The sequence below is a fragment of the Notamacropus eugenii genome, chromosome 5 (assembly GCF_028372415.1).
Source record: "Notamacropus eugenii isolate mMacEug1 chromosome 5, mMacEug1.pri_v2, whole genome shotgun sequence".
NCBI lineage: Eukaryota > Metazoa > Chordata > Mammalia > Diprotodontia > Macropodidae > Notamacropus > Notamacropus eugenii.
Window position 1 is genome coordinate 33,531,131 of NC_092876.1, and position 22,104 is coordinate 33,553,234.

General features: G+C 45.5%; 1 protein-coding gene across 2 annotated transcripts in view; it reads right to left on the bottom strand.

Annotated features, from left to right (window-relative positions):
- NOC2L (NOC2 like nucleolar associated transcriptional repressor) overlaps positions 1-22,061 on the bottom strand; it is a 42,107-nt gene extending 20,046 nt beyond the window's left edge. Inside the window, exons 1-6 of one of the 2 annotated variants that reach the window (XM_072608421.1) lie at positions 21,955-22,061; positions 20,836-21,021; positions 18,769-18,949; positions 18,574-18,678; positions 17,459-17,579; positions 17,276-17,366 (exon numbers count right to left, since the gene is read on the bottom strand). In XM_072608421.1, coding sequence (XP_072464522.1) covers positions 17,276-17,366; positions 17,459-17,579; positions 18,574-18,678; positions 18,769-18,949; positions 20,836-21,021; positions 21,955-21,995 — 725 coding nt within the window. In that variant the 5' untranslated portion in view covers positions 21,996-22,061. The other variant, XM_072608422.1, reaches the window with a different exon arrangement.
- Between the last annotated feature and the right edge of the window lie 43 nt (positions 22,062-22,104).

A 22,104-nucleotide genomic window follows, 5' to 3' on the forward strand; every position in this document is an offset into this window, starting at 1 on the left:
GGACACAAGGGAAGTGGGACAGAGAGAAAACAGATCTTTGTCCTCTGAAAAAATAAATGAGATATTGTACTAGAAATGTTTGCTCTAGCAGTAAAAGGACAAGAAATTGAAGGAATTAGAATAAGCACTGAGGAGACAAAGCAATCATTCTTTGCGAATGATATAATGGTATACTTAGAAAACCCTAGAGAATCAACTAAAAAACTACCTGAAATAATGGAACAACTTCAGCAAAGTTGCAGGATGCAAAATAAAACTCCATAAATCATCAGCATTTCTACGCAATGCCAAAAAAGTCCAGCAGCAAGAGACAGAAAGAGAAATTCCATTTCAAATAACCATGAACAATATAAAATACTTGGGAGTCTACCTGCCAACACAAACCCAGGAACTATCTGAACACAATTACAAAACACTTTTCATCCAAATAAAGTCAGATCTAAACAACTGGAAAAACATCAATTGCTCATGGATAAGCCGTTAACAGAATAAAAATGACATTTCTGCCTAAATTAATTGACTTATTCAATGCCATGCCAATGAAACTAGCAAAAAAATATTTTATAGAACTGGAAAAAAAAATAACAAAACTGAAACAACAAAAAATCAAGAATATCAAGGAAATCAATGAAAAAAAAGGAAAGGACGGTGGCCCACTAGGATGAGATCTCAAATTGCATTCTAAGGCAGTAATCAGTACAACAATCTGGTACTAAGAAACAAAGCAGTGGATTGGTGCAATAGATTACGTACACAGTAGTAAATGGCCACAGTAATTTAGTGTTTGATAAACCCAAAGATCCAAGTTTTTCAGACAAAAATTCACTTTTGACAAAAGCTGCTGGGAAAAAAGGAAAGCAGCTGGGCAGAAACCAGGTATGGACCAACATCTCAAACCGTATACCAGATAAGGTCAAAATGGGCACAGGATTTAGACATACTTACCATAAGCAAATTAGGAGAGCAAGGAATAGTTTACCTGGCAGATTTATGGAGAAGGGCAGAATTTAGGACCAAACAAGAGATATGGAACATTGAAGGATGTAAAATGGGTAATTTAGAGTACATCAAATTGAAAAAGTTTTGCACAAACAAAACTGATGCAGCTAAGATTAGAAAAGAAGCAGGAAACTGGGGAAAAGTTTTCTATCAAATTTCTCCAATGAAGGCCTCGTTTCTCAGATACACAGAGAATGAAGTCAAATTTTAGGAATATGAGCTAATGTCCAGTTGATAAATGGTGAAAGGACATGAAAAGCATTATCAGAAGAAATCAACACTCTCTATAATCATGGAAAAAATACTCTAAATCACCCTTGATTAAAGACACGCAGATCAAAATAACTGAGGTACTACTTCACACACAGCATTAAACTGGCTAACATGACAGAAAAGGAAAATGACAAATGTAGGGACACCAATGCACTATCGGTGGAGTTGTGAGCAGTCCAACCAAATGTTTTTAGCAGCTCTTTTTGTGGTGGCAAAGAACTGGAAATCAAGGGGATGCCCATCATCTGGGGAATGGCTGAACAAGCTGTGATGTACGATTGTGATGGAACACTCCTGCGCTATAAGAAATGATGAGTAGGTAGGGCTCAGAAAAACCTGGGAAGGTTCCATGAACTGATGCAAAGTGAAACGACAGATCCAGGAGAATATTACACGTAGAATAGCAGTATTCTCACGACGAGTGGCAGTGAAGGACTTGGGTCTTCTCAGAAAGGCACTGATCCAAGACAATGCAATAAGACTCATGACAAAGAATGCTATCCACTTCCAGAAGAAAAACTGATGGAGTCTGAATGCAGACTGAAGCACACTAGTTTTCACTTGGTTCTTCTTGTGGTGGGTGTTTTCTTGGTCTGTTTTCTTTCGTAACATGATTAATATGGAAAGAAGTGACTCACCCGGGATGCCCCAGCTAGGAAGGCTCTGAGGCCAGACCTGGAACTCAGCTATCTCTGACTACAGGCCCAGTGCTCTACCCACCATGCTGCTTCACTGCCCACTGCATCCCTGACCTCTGTCCTACCACAGGACTCGGTTTGGTTGGCTGTTGTCCTTCATTCTCAAAGAGGACCAAAATGAAATCACCATGAGATTTCAGTGTGTCTGACTATGGCTGATCAGACCAATATGAGCTCGGAATGCTCTACCACAGATTTCTTTCGATTCGTGCATAAATTGGATTTAAGTGAGGCAGAGCTGCACGAAGTCGTCAGCCTCACTCTCTCCTCCAGTCATCATAGTCCAGTGGCAGGACAGTCAAGACGTCTGGCAACGGCTCAGGATGCAGTGGATGACCTTGGTATCTTCCGTGTCTAACCAAGCTCTAAGCGCTCCACATCACCTGCTTCATCTGCCTTCATGGCCGTTGGAACAAATTGTTATCATCCACCCATTCCACCAGAGGAAGTCTTCACATGCTTGGGGTAGAACTCCCCTAACTCACCAATGGGTTTGAGACCCCTTGGTTACTCTCAACCTGGTTTGGCCCGTCTGGAGGAGAGGGCAAGGTTGCCCATTCTGCGGCTCTGCCTCACTCAACTCCAATTCATGCACAAGTCAAGACATCACCTTGTGATGTCATTGGTCCTCCACAAAGGACAAACAGCATGGAAATGTTTCATGTGATTGCACACATGTAATCTACATCACGAGACCAGCCCTGTAGCCAGTGGCCTTCACAACCTGATGTCCATTGGCCAGCTCCCAGTCTGTCCCTGAGCCTCAGATCCTGGATCCCTCATGGGCTCCCATCCCTCAGGAGAGGACCAGGGCCCAGTTAGGCCAGCCCGCCTCTCAAGTGCTCCTTGAACCCCGCCCTCTGCTCTCAGTTCTCCCCTCTGGACCCCTGCTCTTCTCCAGCCTGGACATGTCCCCATTCCTATACCCTATCTTCAAATGGAATGGACTCAGTGCCCTCTGACTCACCCTTCCCTGGACTAGGCCCCAAAAGCAATTCCCTGAAGCCCCGGGTGCCCCTGCCCCTCCCCCGGCAGCAGAGCCCCATGGGCCTAAGCGCCCATGTTGCAGACAAACTGGCTTGCTTCCTTGCCTGCCATGTGCCCTCTGCCTCCAGCGATGCTTCTCTTAGGAAGGCCTCTCAAGATCTCATGAGTGATTACACTCATCTCCCCAGGCTGCCTCCCTCTGGAAGAATCTCAGCTCCCTAAGTGCAGGCACCGTTTTCACAGGCTATCTCCAGCATTGGGCATGGTGCCTGGCACACAGGAGGTGTTGAATATATGCTTGGTGGATTGAACTGTGATGCCCTGAACGTGACAGCTGAGATGTCTGGCCATCACCCCGCCTGTCTTCATGCAGCTACCCCCTCCCCACGCTGGCTCACCTTCCGGCCGTCCCAGGCAGGGTTCCCATCTCACCAGGCCTCCCCACAACCTGCACAGACCAAGTCAAGTTCTTGAACTCAGTTGAGAGACTGTAATGATCCCTAGGGGTATCTCTGTTTGCCTGGATGCCCTGTACCCCAGGATGGGGCCAATTCTCCCTCTCTCTGTGCCTAAATCCATCAAAGAGCAACTGCAGAGGAATGGCTGGAAGCCTCCACGTGGTACCCACTCCCCACACCCAGATGGAGGGCTCACCCCTCTCCAGCCTGAGCTACCTCTGCCCAAACAACAGCTCCTTACGCCTGACCCTGGAGCCTTAGCACTGGAGATCTCTCCAGGGGATGGCAGAATCAGACCTGAAATGGACCTGAGAGGCTGACGCCCTCCTTTTACAAATGAAGAAACTGAGGCTCCGGGAGGTCAGGACTTGCTCAAGTTCGCACAGACAGTAAGCATCAGAGGCAGGATTTAAATCCAGGTCCCCTGATTCTAGTCAGTCAGCCAATGAACAAACTTCTTAAATGTTCACCAGGTATAAATTTAAAAAAATTTTCTTAATATTTACCAGGTTCTAGGCTCTGTGCTTGGTACAAAGAAAATAAAAAGTAGTCCGGCCCTCAGAGGACTCACCTCCTATAGGGCAGGCAGCACCAGGATCCCCCCACCCCCATCTTCAGGCCTTCCCCTCAGATGATTCTCTGGATCAGGCAAGGGGTCAAAGAAGGCCAAGTGTGGACCCCAAATCCCAAGAGCTGGAAGGCCCCTGAGAGGCTGAGCTCGCAGAGACACATCACAGGGAGAAGCATGTTAGAACCCTGCCAACATCCGGAAGCTCGCTACCTCAGCCTGTTACACAGCCAGCCTGGACGGCCATGTAAGCAGAATACCACTATCTCCTCTCCTCCCAAGCCAAGAGCTGGGGGGGATCTCAGAGGGACATCCTTGGCCCACAGTCATCCTTCTCAGATATGAGAGCCCAGAAGAATTTAACTCAATGAGCACTAAGTGCCATATTATAAGTGCCACAGTGGAGAGAAAGCCAGGAAGCCCTAAGTTCAAATTCTGCCTAGCTGTGTGACCCTGGGCAAGCCCCTTCAACTCTCCCATGCTTGAGCTACCATCAAAGCTCATTCCTCAGAAGCAGTTAAAGCATCAGCCTATATATGAAGCCCTCCCCAAGCCTCCCTCACTCCCACCCCGGCACTGGCAGGGCCTCCTTCTCAAACAAGTTCCCATCGAATTACTTGGTGTTTAATCTCCTGAGATTCAGTCTGCTCCACTCAGAGGGGCCCAGGCTGTCTTCCCCACTAGAATGTCAGCTTCTTGAGGGCAAGGGCTCATTCACTGTCTTTGGATTCCCAGGACTCAGCACTGGGCAGGCACATTGCAGCAGCCCTCCCAGGGCCTGGCGTCCTGCTTGAACTCTCCCAGGCCATCTTAACTAGAGACAGCCCTGTGACCCATCCCCCCCCTTTCCCCTCCTCCTCTTCTTCTTCTCCTGGTCCTCCTGCCCCTTCCTGCCCTAGGGGAACTCACTCACTGTCACAGACCTGGAAGGGGCCAGCTTCTGCCTGAAGACCTCCAGCGAGGGAGCATACTCTTCCCAGCCTCTCAGGGCAGCCCCTTCCACCTAAAATCCACCTTTCTACCCATCAGTCCTCGCTCTACCCATGGGCCAAGCAGAACAATGCTGAGGCCTCTTTCCAGGGGATAGCCCTTGCTGGGAGGTTGTCCATCCTCTCCTCAGCAAGGCTGTTCCCTTCCAAATGAGGAGTCATTTCCTCTCTAGACAGCCCCAAGCCCTGACCTCTCCCCCCAACTCGATGACCTGCATGTCCCTCTGCTCACAGCCTAGCCAACCAGAAATCTGGGGGCTCTCTCAATGCAAAAGGGGGCACCTGCCAGCTGGGGTTGCACCCCCGTGGACACTCCCTCAGGTTGGCCAATCCCTGTTTGAGCCTCAGTTTCTCCATCTGTAAAATGACAGGCATTGACCCCTCTAGTTCTAGATCATGAAGCTCACTGAACACAAGCCCTCTAAAGTCATGCCTTTGTGTCCCTTGTGCCTAGCACATGTAGCAAGTGCTTGGCATGTAGTAAGCAGCTGCTTAATAAATGCCAGGCCCCAAGTCCCCTCATCCCCACACTGTACTGAGGAGGCTACCTCCAGCTGACCCCTCTCTAATCTATGCTGAAGACCACCAACTGGAGTCTGGTGCAGTAGAGCCAAAATGGGGGGGGGAGGGGGTTAAGGCAGTGGTTCTCCTGACTACTTCCAAATTCCCTTCCCAAAAACTTTAAAATAATGCCTCAAAGCAAATTCTACAGTAGCAGAACCCACAAAACGACAGAGTGGAACAATCTTCCGGCCCAAGATGACTTGGAAGGGCAACAGGAAAGGTCTGTCTCACTGGGGTGAGAGTGGAGTACAGTCCTACACAGGCTGTGACCGGTGAGCCAGCAGCTACCATGAGGGCAGCTGCATCAGCTTCTGTAGCTCCTGGTCCACTGCCTTGGCTGGCAAGTTCTAGTCACAGCCCCAGGTTGAGGAGGGGCACTATAGGAAGCAGGAAGCCCTCATCACAGTTCCAGAGCAGAAAAGAGTGCTTGTGGTCACTTAAGGACCAGAGCACAGGCCAGGAGAGCAGGACTACACCTCTCCTTAGATCATACCACCCTGGAACAACTGAAAACTTATAGACCCACAGAACTAGCTCTGAAAACAGCAGCTTGAAAAACCTGAAGTGTCCCCTTCACCTGGGGAGCAAAGCCCAACTTGTAACATAATGTTAAAAGTCAAGAAACAGGCTAGAAAAAAATGAGCAAACAATAACAAAAAAGAACCTGAACACACAAAACCATTACGGTGATAAGAAATGACAAAAACGGGGGCGGAGTAGAAAGACGCACATACACATAGCTCTGAACCCACAACCCATAGAATGGCTACAGGGAAGTAACTCACGGCGAATTCCGCACCCAGAGGCCCCGGAACATTGGAGCGAGGGAGATTTCTGTTCCAGAGAGACCTGCAAACCTCTCGCGGGGGGTCCTTCGCGCTGCGGACTGGGCGCCGGGACTGGGAGCTGAGTGCAGCCCTGCCGCGGCCGCGGCACCGAGAGGAAAAGATCCAAGCAGGCTTCACAGACAGTATCTCCAGCGGCCACGCGGGTCCCTCCACCCACAGAGGGATCTGCAAACCTCTCGCAAAAGGTCCGTCGCGCTGCAGACACAAAGCCCAGCCCAGACCTGCTGCGGCCACGGCTGCGGCACCGAGAGAAACAGATCCGAGCAGGCTTCAGGGACGGGATCTCCAGCGGCCGCACAAGTCCCTCCACCCACAGGTGACAGGGGTGGGTGAGAGAGTCTCTTTGGCGGGTCGAGAGGGGAGTGGGGTGCCCCCATAATTCAGGCCCCCCCCCGGGAGGTAGAAGCTGAGAGGCGACTGCAGACAAGGGCTCCCCAAGCGGGCGGGAGCCTGAATCCATTGCGGAAGGTCTGCGCATAAACCCCCTGAGGGAACTGAGCCTGAGAGGTGGCCCTGCCCCGATCTCAGCACCAGATCATAATCTCATACTGAATAGCAGCCCTGCCCCCGCCAAAAGCCCTGAGGCTGGAAGCAGCATTTGAATCTCAGACCACAAACACGGGCTGGGAGGATCAGGAGGTGAGGTGGGTGTGAGGAAAATATTCAGAGGTCAAGTCACTGGCTGGGAAAATGCCCAGAAAAGGGAAAAGAAATAAGACTATAGAAGGTTACTTTCTTGGCGAACAGGCATTTCCTCCCTTCCTTTCTGATGAGGAAGAACAATGCTTACCATCAGGCAAAGACACAGAAATCAAGGCTTCTGTGTCCCAGCCCATCCAATGGGCTCAGGCCATGGAAGAGCTCAAAAAGAATTTTGAAAATCAAGTTAGAGAGGTGGAGGAAAAGCTGGGAAGAGAAATGAGAGACATGAAGTCAAAGCATGAACAGCAGATCAGCTCCCTGCTAAGGGAGACCCAAAAAAATGTTGAAGAAATTAACACCTTAAAAACTAGCCTAACTCAATTGGCAAAAGAGGTTCAAAAAGCCAATGAGGAGAAGAATGCTTTCAAAAGCAGAATTAGCCAAATGGAAAAGGAGATTCAAAAGCTCACTGAAGAAAATAGTTCTTTCAAAATTAGAATGGCACAGATGGAGGCTAATGACTTTATGCAAAACCAAGAAATCACAGAACAAAGAGAGAAGAATGGAAAAATGGAAGATAATGTGAAATATCTCATTGGAAAAACAACAGACCTGGAAAATAGATCCAGGAGAGACAATTTAAAAATTATGGGACTACCTGAAAGCCATGATCAAAAGAAGAGCCTAGACATCATCCTTCATGAAATTATCAAGGAAAACTGCCCTGAGATTCTAGAACCAGAGGGCAAAATAAATATTCAAGGAATCCACAGAACACCGCCTGAAAGAGATCCAAAAAGAGAAACTCCTAGGAACATTGTGGCCAAATTCCAGAGTTCCCAGGTCAAGGAGAAAATACTGCAGGCAGCTAGAAAGAAACAATTCAAGTATTGTGGAAATACAATCAGGATAACACAAGATCTAGCAGCCTCTACATTAAGGGATCGAAGGGCATGGAACAGTATATTCCAGAAGTCAAAGGAACTAGGACTAAAACCAAGAATCACCTACCCAGCAAAACTCACTATAATACTTCAGGGGAAAAAATGGTCTCTCAATGAAATAGAGGATTTTCAAGTATTCTTGATGAAAAGACCAGAGCTGAAAAGAAAATTTGACTTTCAAACACAAGAATGAAGAGAACCATGAAAAGGTGAACAGCAAAGAGAAGTCATAAGGGACTTACTAAAGCTGAACTGTTTACATTCCTACATGGAAAGACAATATTTGTAACTCTTGAAACATTTCAGTATCTGGGTACTGGGTGGGATTACACATGCACACACACTCACATACATAGAGACAGAGTGCACAGAGTGAATTGAATAGGATGGGATCATATCTTTAAAACAAAATGAAATCAAGCAGTGAGAGAGAAATATATTGGGAAGAGAAAGGGAGAAATTGAATGGGGCAAATTATCTCTCATAAAAGAGGCAATCAAAAGACTCATTAGTGGAGGGATAAAGAGGGGAGGTGAGAGAAAAACATGAAGTCTACTCTCATCACATTCCACTAAAGAAAAGAATAAAGTGCACACTCATTTTGGTAGGAAAACCTATCTCACAATACAGGAAAGTGGGGGATAAGGGGACAAGCAGGGTGGGGGGGATGATAGAAGGCAGGGCATGAGGAGGAGAGTGCAATTCGAGGTCGACACTCATGGGGAGGGATAGGATCAAAAGAGAATAGAAGTAATGGGGGACAGGATAGGATGGAGGGAAATATAGTTAGTCCTATACAACACAACTATTATGGAAGACATTTGCAAAACTACACAGATATGGCCTATATTGAATTGCTTGCCTTCCAAAGGGAAGGGGTGGGGAGGGAGGGAGGAAGAGAAGTTGGAACTCAAAGTGTTAGGATCAACTGTCGAGTAATGTTCTTGCCACTAGGAAATAAGAAAAACAGGTAAAGGGGTATAGAAAGCTATCTGGCCCTACAGGACAAAAGAGAAGATGGAGACAAGGGCAGAGAGGGATGATAGAAGAGAGAGCAGATTGGTCATAGGGGCAATTAGAATGCTTGGTGTTTGGGGGGGGAGGGGATAAAAGGGGAGAAAATTTGTAACCCAAAATTTTGTGAAAATGAATGTTAAAAGTTAAATAAATAAATTTAATAAAAAAAAAAAAAAAAAAAAAAAAAGAAATGACAAAAACCCTCCCCCCAAAAAACCAATTCCCAGAGAACCTCAAAAACAATTTTAAAGACCAAATAAGAGAGGAAAAATTGGAAAAAGAAATGAGAGTGATGCAAGAAAATCATTAAAAAAGAGTCAACAACTTAGCAAAGGAGGTACAAAAAAAATACTAAAGTAACAACTTTAAAAGTACGATTGACCAAATGGAAAAGGAAATACAAAAGTTCACTGAAGAAAATAATTCTTTAAAAATTAGAATTGGGCAAGTGGAAACTAATGACTCCATCACACATTAAGAAACAATAAAGCAAAATCAAAAGAATGAAAGAATTGAAGGAAATGTGAACTATCTCACTGGAAAAACAAATGACCTGGAAGATAGATCAAGGAGAGAAAGTTTAAGAATTTCTGGACTACCTGAAAGCCACAATCAAAAAAAAGAACCTAGACATCCTATTTCAAGAAAGCATCAAGGAAAACTCACAAGGGATTCAATGAAGTGAAACTGTTTACTTTCCTGCTTGGAAAGATGATACTTGTAATTCCTAAGAATGTTCTTGTTATTAGGGCAGTTAGAAGTATACAAAATCAGAGGGCATAGGTTTCAGTTGACTATGATGGGATGATCTCAAAAAAAAGAAAATTAAGGGGTGAGAAAGAGGAATGCACTGGGAAAAGGGGGAAGGGAGAGGCAGAATGGGGTAAATTATCTCACATAAAAGAGACAGGAAAAGAAGTGCTTTTATAGTAGAGGAAAAGATAGAGGGGGCAACATTTTGTTCTTACTCTTATTGGAATTGACTCAAAGAATAACATACACACTCGGTAACAGAAATCTATTTTATCCTAAGGGTAAGCAGAAGGGGAGGGAAATGTGCGTGTGTGTGGTCACCCTTCACTGCCGAAGAAGGCCAAGACACCAAAGAAATGATGACATGACTTGCACTTGACTTTGTTTTGAGTGAGGGAGGGCTGTGCAGGGCACCAGCCTCACTTCTCCTCCAGAGCCCTCTGAATCCAGTGACCAGATATTCATCAGGATGACTGGAGATGACCCAGGATGAGGCAGTTGGGGTTAAGTGACTTGCCCAAGGTCACACTGCTAGTGAGTGGCAAGTGTCTGAGGTGAGATTTGACTCAGGTCCTCCTGACTCCTGCACTGGTGCTCTATCCACTGCACTATCTAGCTGCCCCTAGGAGGGGAAAAAAATAGGAGAAGGGGAAGGCCTGATAAAAGGGAAGGCAGATTGGAGAAGGCAGTGGACAGAAGCAAAATAACTTTTAAGGAAGGACAGGGTAAAAGAAGAGAGAGAAGGATAAATGGGGAAAAAATAGGATGGAAACAAATAAACTGTAACCATAACTGTCAATGTGAATGGGATGAACTCATCCATAAAACAGAAGCAGATAACAGGATGAAAAACCAGAATACTACAAAATGTTGTTTACAACACACACTTGAAGCTGAGGCACACACAGAGTAAAGGTAAGAGGTTGGAGCAGAATCTACTACACTTCAGCTGAGTGAAAAGAGCAGGGGTAGCAATCCTGACCTAGACAAAGCAGAAATAGGTCAGGAAATTACATTTTACTAAAAGGTACCAGAGACAACAAAGTAATATCAATACTAAACATGTATGTATCAAATGGCATAGCATCCAAATTCTTAAAGGAAAAATTAAATGAATTACAGAAGGAAATAGATAGTAAAACTATACTAAAGGGAAACCAGCTTTCCCCTCTAAGAACTATATAAATCTTTCAAAAAACAAACAAATATAAAACAAGGAAGAAGTTAAGGAGATGAAAAGAAATTCTCCAGAAAGACCTCTGAGGAAAAATAAATGGGAACAGAAAGGGATATACCTTTTTCTCAGCAATACGTGGCACCTACAGAAAAACTGACTATGTGTTAGGACTTAAAAACCTCACAACCAAATGCTGAAAAGCAGAAATATTATATGAATCCTTCTCAGATACTAATGCAATAAAAATTACGGGCTATGGAAATGAATTAAAAATTAACTAGAAACGAAATAATCAAATCCTAAAGAATGAGTGGGTTAAAGAACCAATCATAGAAACAATAAATAATTTCATTAAAGAGAATGACAACAATACGATACCAAAATTTATGGGATATAGCCAAAGCAGTACTTAGGGGAAAATTTATATCTCTAAATACTTATATCAATAAAATAGTGAAAGAGCAGATCAATGAATTGGGCATGCAACCAAAGAAATGAGAAAAAGAACAAGTTTTAAATTCCCCAATTAAATACCAAATAGGAAATCCTGAAATTCAAATACTAATATTGAAAATAATTTTGAAATAATAAAATGAAAAGAAAACCACTGAACCAATAAGTAAAAGTAGGAACTGGTTTTATGAAAAAAGCCAATAAAATAATGTGGTTAATGTGATTTAAAAAAAAAAAAAGAAAATCAAATCACCTGTATCAAAAAATGAAAAGGATGAATTCACTATCAATGAAGATGAAATTAAAGTAATTATTAGGAGCTATTTTGCCCAATTATATACCAATAAATCTAACAATCTAACTGAAATGGATGAATATTTACAAAAATATAAATGGCCCAGATTAACAGAAGAGGAAATAAAATCTTAAATCTTAAAATTAAAATCTTAAATAAATAAATTGGGACAGCTCACCAATAAACTTCAAAGAAAAAATTCCCAGGACTGGATGGATTCACAAGTGAATTGTACCAAACATTCAAAGAACAATTACTTCCAACACTAAATAAACTATTTGGAAGGAGGCAAAGGAGTACTATCAAACTCCTTTTATAACACAGATATGGTTCTGATACCTAAACCAGGAAGAGCAAAAACAGAAAAGGAAGACTATAGACCAATTTCCCTAGTAAATACTGATGTAAAAATCTTAAATAAAATACTGGCAAGGAGATGACAGTAATATATCACCAAGATTACATATACTATGACCAGGTAGGACTTACACTAAGAATGCAGGGCTGGTTCAATGTTAGGAAAACTATCAACATAGTTGACCGTATCAATAACAAAGGCAACAAAAATCATATTATGATCAAGAGACGCAGAAAAGGCTTTTGACAAAATACAACACTTATTCCCATTAAAAACACTAGTGCATAGGAATAAATGGAATTTTCCTTAAAATGATAAGTAACGTCTACCTAAAACCATCGGCAAGCATTCTACGTAACGGTGGTGATGAGTGAGAAGTGTTCCCAATAAGATCAGGGTGGCCATGATCACCACTATCCTTCGATACTGTGCTAGAAATGTTAGCTTTAGCAATAAGAAGAAAAAGAAATGGAAGGAATTAGAATAGGCAACGAGGAAACAAAGTGATCACTCCTCGCTGATGATACGATGGTATACTTAGAGAATCAACTAAAACACTACTTGAAATAATGAACAACTTTAGCAAAGTTGTAGGATATAAAATAAACCTCCATAAATCATCAGCATTTCTATATATGACCAACAAAGTCCAGAGGCAAGAGACAGAAAAATTCCATTTAAAATAACTGGAGACAACATAAAATACTTTGCTAAGACAAATCCAGGAGCTATATGAGCACAATTATAAAACATTTCATACAAATAAAGCCACATCTAAACAACTGGAAAAATATTAATTTCTCATGGGGAAGCTAAGCCAATAGAATAAAAATGACATTTCTACCTGAATTAAATTTATTCAATGCCATACCAAACTACCAAAAAATTATTTTGCAGAGCTAAAAAAAAAATTAGCACAATTCATCAGAAAGAACAAAAGGTCATCTGTGTGGCAGAAACTGGGCATAGACCAATGCCTGACACCGTACACAAAAATAAAGTCCAAATGGTCTAGGTATAAAGCTTGATACCATAAACAGATTAGGGGAGTAAAGAATAGTGTATTTGTCAGATTTATGGAGAATGGGGAAATTTATGACCCAAAAAGAGATAGAGAACAATATGAAGTACAAAATGGATAATTTTGATTACATTAAATTGAAAAGTTTTTGCACAAACAAACCCAATGTAACCTAGATTAGGAGGGAAGCAGAAAACTGGGAAAGAATTTTTGCAACTAGTATCTGTGATAAAGGCCTCATTTCTAAAATTATACAGAGAACTGAGTCAAATGCACAAGAATACAAGTCATTCCCCAAGTGATAAATGGTCAAAGCATATGAACAGGCAGTTTTCAGAGAAAGAAATTAAAGCTATCTATAGTCATATGAAAAAATGCTCTAAGTCACTATTGATTAGAGAAATGCAAATCAAAACAACTCTTGAGGAACCACATCACACCTATCAGATTGGCTAACATGACAGAACAGGAAGATGATGGATATTGGAGAGGACATGGGAGAGTTGGAACACTAATTCATTGTTGGTGGAGCTGTGAGCTGATCCAACTATTCTGGAGAGCAATTTGGAACTATGCCCAAAGGGCTGCAAAAATGTGCATACTCTTTGACCCAGCAATATGGCTTCTAGGACCATATCCCAAAGAGATCATAGAAATGGGAAAAGATCCCATATGTACAAAAATATTTATAGCAGCTCTTTTTGTGGTGGCCAAGAACTAGAAATCAAGGGGATGTCCACCAATTGGGGAATGGCTGAATAAATTGTGGTATATGAATGTAATGGAATACTATTGTGCCCTAAGAAATGATGAACAAGAAGACTTCAGAGAGGCCTGGGAGGACTTAGATGAACTCATGCTGAGTGAAAAGAGCAGAACCAGGAGGACTTTGTACAGTGTGCGAGGACTGTTTCTGGTAGACTAAGCCCTTCACAGCAATGCAAGGACCTAAAACATTCCCAAAGAACTCTTGAGGCAAAATGCCATCCACATCCAGAGAAAGAACTGTGGAATTGGAATGCAGAGTGAAGCTGAATATTTTCTCTTGTGTTATGTTTTGGTTTGTTTTTTCTCATGGTTTCCCCCCATTCATTTTAATTCTTCTATGCAACATGACTCATGTGAAAATGTGGTTAATAAGAATGTATGTGTGGAACCCATAAAAGAATGCATGCTATCTCAGGGAGGGAGGGAGTAAGGAGGGGGAGAAAATCTAAGACTTATGGAAGTGATTGTAGAAAACTGAAAACAAATAATTTAATTAAAAAAGAAAAAGAACAGAAAGTTAAGAATATAAAGGAAATCAATGAAAAAAAAAGTGAAGGAAGGGGTTCCACCAATACCAGATCTCAAACTGTATTATAAAGCAGTAAACACTAAAACAATCTGATACTAGCTATGAAACAGAGCAGTGGATCAGTGGAATAGATTAGGTACATAGTACACAATAGTAAACAACCATAATAATGTAGTGTTTGAGAAACCCAAAGACTCCAGCTTCTGGATAAGAACTCACTTTTTGAGAAAAGCAGCTGGGAAAACTGGAAAAGAGTATGACAGAAACTAGGCACAGACCAACATCTCATACTGTATATCAAGACAAGGTCAAAATGATTTAGACCTAACAGGTGATACCATACACAAATTAGGGGAGCATGAAATAATTTGTGCCATAGATCTCTGGATAAGGGAAGAACTGAGGACCAAACAAGAGAAAGAGGGCATTGTGGGATTTTGATTACATTAAATTGAAAAGGTTTCGCACAAACAAAACCAACGACGCCAAGATTAGAAGGGAAGCAGGAGAGTGGACAAAAAGATTTGTAACAGATTTCTCTGATTTCTCAAATATGTGGAGAACTGGGTCAAATTTATAAGAATATAAGTCACCCCCCAAGTGATAAATGGTCAAAGGACATGAACAGGCAGTTTTCAGAAGAAGAAAGCAAAGCTATCTATAGTCATATGAAAAAATGCTCTAAATCACTATTAATTAGAGAAATGCAAATTAAAGCAACTTTGAGGTACAATCTAATAGCTATTAGATTAGCTAACATGAAAGAAAAGGAAAATAGCAAATGCTGGAGGGGATGTGGGAAAATCAGGACACTAATGTACTATTGGTGGAGTTGTGAACTGATTCAAATACTCTGGAGAGCAATTTGGAACCATGCCCAAAGGGCTATAAAACTGTGCATACTCTTTGATCCAGGAGTACCATTACTAGACTTGTACCCTAAAGCAACCAAAGACAAATACGTACAATAAATTTATAATAGCTCTTTTTATGGCGACAAAGAATTGGAAATTGAGGGGATGTGCATCAACTGCAGAACAGCTCAACAAATTGTGGTATATGACTGTGATGGAATACTATTGTGCTCTAAGAAATGACAAGCAGGATACTTTCTGAAAAACCTGAAAAGACTTACACAAACTGAAATAACGTGAAGAGAGCAGAACCAGAACATTCTATAGAGTGACAACAATAGTGTAATGATGATCAATTCTGAATGACTTAGCTATTCTCAGCAATATGATGATCCAAGACAATTCCCAAGCACTTAGGATGAAAAATGCTATTTACCTTCAAACAGAGAGCTAATGGAGCCAGTATGCAAATCAAAGTATACTTTCTAACTTTATTTTTCTTGGGGTTTTTTTTGGTCTGTTTTCTTTTACAACATGGCTAATATGGAATTGTTTTGCATGACTGCACACATAATCTATAGTAAATTGCTTGCCTTTTCAAGGAGGGGGAGAGGAAGGAGAGAATTTGGAACTCAAGGTTTAAAAAAATTTTTTCAATTGTTTTTACAGATAATTGAAAAAATACAAAAATGTTCACATTTAAATAAAAAGTTAAATGCATCTAGCACGCAAATGGCAATGGCTTCACACTGCTTGCAGGCTAGGCCAAAGCTCTATGGTCTGGCTTGCTGAGACCTCCCAAATCACCAGCATTCAGTGACTACTACATGTGCGGCACTGCCAAGTGCTGCGGGGAAGTACGTGGGGTCCAATGCAGGGCCTGTAATAACAGGGAGCTTAGGATCTAGTCACGGACATAGAACATGCAAGCACAGTACCAACAATGCAGGGTAAGGGTAGGTGGCACAGATGGCGAAGGCTGGGACATCCCAAAGTGCCTGAGGGAAGGCTTCAGGGAGAAGACAGAGCTCAAGATAGGCCTGGCAAGATGGGTGGGATTTCAGTAAGCCAAGTGGATGAGAGAGGTCACTCAAAGGGTAGGAAGTGACGAGAGGCAGGCCTGGGGGAGCTCGGCAAGGAGACAGCAGGAAGCGGGCACCAGACTTCTCAGGAGCCTGTCCATCTTTACAAGGAACCTTCTTTGCCTACAGATGCCTTCCCCAACTAAGGAAAACCAGGTTCCTGTTTAGAGCCTTTAAGGTTTGCAAAGTGCTTTACATATGTTGTCTTAACTTGAATCTTACAACTACCAACCCATGTGAAAGGTATCAGACCCATTTTACAGAAGAGGAAACTGACGTTCACAGTAGCAAAGTGACTGTCACTCAGGAAAGAAGAGTCAGAGGTAGGCCTCTCCACAGTAGCTCCAGCCACCCTGAGCCCCTCATCACCCTCCAAACTTCTCCAGCTCCCTCCAGAACCTGGCTCTGTTCTACCCTACATCCAATCCCTTTGACTAAACTAGAAACTCCGATGGCAGGGGGCACACCCTAAAGGCTCCCTGTCTGCTCTCCAGAAGCTGCTAAGGGAGTATTTCAGGGTTAAGACCACTCACCGCCCCAACAGACCCCAAGCACCCATCCTGACGGAGAGAACCAAGCCTCCTCATCACACAGGGGACCCATAGATGTCCTCTACACAGACACAGGGTCTTCCCAAAGGCAGGGCCTGGTGTGACCCTAGTGGCTCCGAAGATGCCAGAAGGCAGGGCCCCCTGGGCCAGGATGCAGAGCTATCAGAGCTCTTGGGGTGCCCAGCCCAGTGCTGGGTGGTCTGGAAATACCCAAGAAGGTAGCCAGTGGCCCCCGCCCTCAGAGTTTCTAGTCTAGTCACAGAGCTCATGCACCTGCAGCAAGGACAGAGAAAGGCTGGTGCCCACTCAGCAGGGAGGAAGGCCACCTCCCAGTCTAGAATTCATCTGAATTTCCACTTCCCCAAGGTCACTCACCCCCTCCCTCCCTGTCTGGGCCCAGGGCTCTGCATGAGGCGACCCCCACCCCATTACAAGAGTCCGCCTTACTTGGTTCTGTCCTTGGGTGGCTTCAGCTGCAACAGGTTCTGAAGGCAGGGGAAGAGGTCGCGGATGCAGAAGGTGATGATGGCATTGAACACTGCACAGGCCACACACACAAAGTCAGGGGACTCTGGGGGCTCCCACAGAAAAGACAATGACCAGCTCTGTCCTCCATCCCACCCTGCTCACCTGCACTGTCCGTGATCCAGAACTTGCTGGGCTCTTGACCATCCTCGTCCTCATGGGTGGTGGACACGGCGGCCCGGAAGGCCTGCAGGATTTCGTGGAAGAGCCGAGGCGAGAGCGCCTTCTAGGAATGGGCAGGAAAGAACAGAGTGGCCATCACAGCCTGGAAGGAGCCTCTCCCCTCTCGGGGCCAACAGCAGCTAACACTTACACAGCTGCAGGCACTGCACTGAGCTCTTCACAGTCATTACCTCATCGGACCCTCGCTACAAACTGGGGAGGTTGATGCTGTTTTTATCTCCATTCTGCAGTTGAGGAAACTGAGGCAAACAGTGATGAAGCGAATTGCCCAAGGTCACACAGCTAGTAGGTGTCTAAGGCTGGATTTGAACTCAGAGGATGACCTCTGGGCATCTTAACAAGAGGGCTGGGCTAGGTGACCTCTTAAAGATAGCTGGCTGGGGGGAGGGGATTCCCCCCACAGAGGGGTGAAGTCAGGGGGCATTCACACAGTTCCATGGGCAGAAGGGTTCCCACTCTGGTACCCAAACAGCCTGGGGAGGAAAGTGCAGCAGGTCCAGAAAGGCTGGCCAGAGCCAGAACATGGAAGGCTTCGAAGGCTGAGCTATATTTAATCCTGGAGGGAAAAAGAAACCTAAAGAGGGAGAACCTGAGAAGGAAAGCCTAGATTAACTTTAAAAAGATGGCTCTGGCAGCTGGTTTGGAGAGGAGAGCCTGGAGGCCAAGATGCCAAGGGCAAGACCTGAGCAAAGGCACAGAGGTAGGAGATGGATATAGCCTGGGGACCCCTGCAGGCCTTACACAATGTAGTATCAACTGCCTTTTAACATACTAGGAGTCACCGGCTAGAGGGTGATGCCTTGGACATGGAGCACCCGCTGAGTGACAAGGAAACGTTTGCTTCCAGGGTACCTTGGCCCCTGCTCCTCAATAGCACCATTTTACAGGGCAGTAAATGACCTGTACAGGCACCCGGGGATGCAAAGGATGGGGGGAAGGTCCTGAGACAGAGACAAGAAGACAAGAGGCTATGTGGGGAGCCACAGGCACGTGACCTCCAAGTAGGAATTGTCTGGACTGCCCCCCAGCCCCGTCACCTTGGCCGATTGTTTCCACCGCTCCACCATCTTGAGGGTCAGTTTGGTCCGCTTGGACCGGCTCTTTCTCATGCTCTGCTCCTCCTCTTCCTCCTCACTGGCTTCCTGTATGAGGCAGGGCAGTGATGAGCACCAGAGACCCAGCACTCACAACCTCCCCATCCCTGCAAATGTGGGGCCTGCAGCCTCCCCCACCTCCAACTTGTCTGGGAGCGTGTGGAACTTCTCCTCGTCCTCATCCTCGGAGCTGTCCGAGTCATCAAAGTTCAGGAGCGTCTGGTCATTTTCCTGAAGGAATTGGTAGAACTCGGGGTCCTTGTCTTTGAGCCTCGAGAGCTGGTCTTTGTGCTCGGATGCCTTGCCCTTCCTTAACTTCCTGGAGACCAAAGGCAGAGCAGGTCAGGATGGACACCAAGCTGGGGTACAGGTCACACCCCAACCCTCTACGGGGTGCATCTGTCTGTCGCCTGGCAAACACTGGCAAGGTGACACCTGATCTTGTCAGAGGTGACAAGAGATCAGAGGTCTTCAAGGCTGTCTTACAGATAAAGAAACTGAGGACCCCACAGGTCACACAGATAGTTCTTGGCAGAGCTGGGATTCAAACCAGGACCTCAGACTTCCAATGTGGCACACTGCCCTTCAGACCAAAGCCAAGGACTTGAAAAATCAACCTCATCAGTAAAAGACAGCTAGCCAGCAGCACATCTGGAAAAGCAGGGGTTTTCAGAGTTTACTCTTTCAGCCTCTGAGAACGTCCCTGGTAGACATTCAGAAAAGGAGGCAGCCATCACAAGCCAGGCCAGCCTGCCTTTGTTCAGCAAGCGCAGATCATGACAGACCAGCCTCATTTCCCTTCCACTGTTTTTGACAGGGCTAAACCTCATAGACCACAGAATCACTCTGGAGCTGTGACCTAGATTTTGGCAACGAATTTGATTAATAAAAAAGTACCCTATACTATTCTCATGAAGAAGACAGAGTGGGGAGCTAGATGAGGAGAATCAGATAGACACAGAACTGCCTGAGGGCTGCACTCAAAGCATTTGCAACAACTGTTCAAGGAAAGCACAGCTGGAAGTTTCTAGTGCTCCAGGGCTCTGGATTCAGCTCTGTGCTGTTTAAAAATTTTTATTAATGATTCGGATAAAGGCAGCAAGTTATTCTCATCAAATATGCAGATGACCCAGAGAAATCTCAGCAGACCGAATGCATTAAGACAAAATCAGCAGAGGTAAATATAGAATCTTACACACGGATTCCAAAAATCAGCTTCACCTGTATAGGATGGGGGAGGGGTGATCAAAAAGCAGTTTGTCTAAAAAAGATTTGGGAATTCTTGTGCCCCCCAAGCTCCATCTCATCAGCAGAGACATCAATGGGGCAGCTGAGAAAACTAATGGGATCTTGGGCTACATCAAGAGAGGCTTGGCTTCTGGGAAGAGGTAACTGAAATTATGCCCTGCCTAGATCAGACATCATATGGAGCACCATGTCCGCTTCTGGATGCTATGGTTTATGCAGGCCATTAAAAAGCTGGTGAGCATGCTCAGGAACTTAATAAAAAAGGTGAAGGGTCGGGAGATATGTCCTCAGCATTGGCCCATGGATGCCAATTAAAGAAAGGTGCAGGGGAAACTGCTTGATAATAGAGACATCCCCAGTGGCTACCAGGAGAGGTAATGAGTGCCCCATCACTGAAAGTCTTCAAGGGAAGCCTGCATGGCCACTTTTTAGGGGTACTGTAAAGGAGACTAAGATTTATGTAAATGCAGATGGATGAGCTTGTCTGTGGTCCTGAGAAATGGGAGCAAGCTGACTTTCAGATAGTCCGAGGTCAGAAGATTTCTATCACCTATTTCCCATTCCTCAATCATGAAGCTGCTAGTGGAAGATGTCCCCCACATCCTCTCGATGTAAATGCTGGGGATGGTGGCCCTTTTGAGCCTCTTAAAGCCAGATAAGGGCTGCCTGTTGAATGGGCCTGGGAGGATGAGTGCCCATGCCATCTGTCTGCATGGCCCCACTGCCCACAGTGATGGCTGGAGAGCAGGGCCCAAGAACCTGCTATTAGCAGGTCTTTCTCACACAAGATGAGAGCCCAGAGAATGAGCCTGGGGTCATGGTGTCTCTGTATATCCTCAAGAACAAGTTGGGGTGAAATAGGGAAAGGATCCTTGGCAACCTTCACTGGTCAGAGACCTATCCATGTGTGTCCACTTATGGTGGGGGGAACCCCCCCCCCATATCCCCATCTCTTACTTTGGGGCTGGCCCCTCCTGGGCAGTCAGCTTCCTCTTGGGCACCCCCAGAGATGCCAGGCTTTGCACTCTTCTCTGGGCCCCCTTGGGGGGTGGAGACGTCTCTTCTTCCTCCTCCGACCCACTGTCCAGCTCTGAGTCAAAGCCAGAGGTGAGGAACTCATCCACACTCAGCTCGGCAAGCTTCCTGAAAGACCAGCACATGGCTTTTAGGGGATCTGGTGGAAAAAGCCTGGAAAACCGGACCTCCACAAGGCACCCAGGCCTCAGTTTCCACAACTGCAAAATGGAGACAACACCCCCAGTATTTATCTCACACAGGGACTGTGAAGATCAAATGAAATGATATATGCCTATTATATTACTAATTATATTAAATGCCTATCATAATCGCAAAGCGGTATCACCTTAATTACTAGCCGTAGTCCCCTTGGTTAAACAGCCTCTCACGATCCCCAGCTCAGGCCCATTCTGCCAGAAGAGACCCCCTCCCAGCTGCTAGCCCCTTCCCCTCCCCCATCACTTTATACCTGGTTGGAATATCCTTATAGGCGCCCATTTCTCCCAAAGCTTGGCTCGAAGGTGTAGGGCTGGAAAGGACTTGAGAGGCCTCGGGGTCCGAACACCAGCCCCTTCCCCACTCCCATTTTACAGATAAGGAAACTGAGACCCAAGGAGAAGTGGCCTGCCCAGTCTATCGGGGCGGAAGGGTCTGGGCTAGGATTTGAACCTGGGTTCTCCGGGGCGGCTAGGCTGGAGTTCAAATCCGACCTCAAACCCTACCCAGCGGCGGGCCCTGCCCGGAAAGTCGCCAGACCGCTGGCTGCCTCAGTTTCCTTGTCTGTAAAATGAGGCTAACCGCGGATATCCGTGAAGCGCCTTGGTGCCTGGCACACAGCAAGCGCTTAATCAGTGCTGGTTCTCTCTTCCTCCCCCGGCTCCAGGCAGGAGCGGGGTCAAGCTCGGGGGTGTGAACCGTCTCCCTTCCCCCCCATCCCGGCCTCAGTCTCCCGTTCCGCGAAACGGGAGAAGGGCGGGGGACAGGAAGGAACCCCAAGCGTCCTGCGACGGCCGAGCCCACGTATCCGCCGCGGCGGCCCCCACGCCCCTCGCTACGTACCTCCGTCCCGCGCTGCGCGGTGCCTCCGCGACCCCCGCCATGATCCACGCTGCGCAGCGTGGACTCTGCTTCCTCTCCCACCATGCCCCGCGCCTCGGGGCGGACCCGCCCAGGACCCGCCCCCTCACCTCGCCGGGGCTCCGCCCCCAG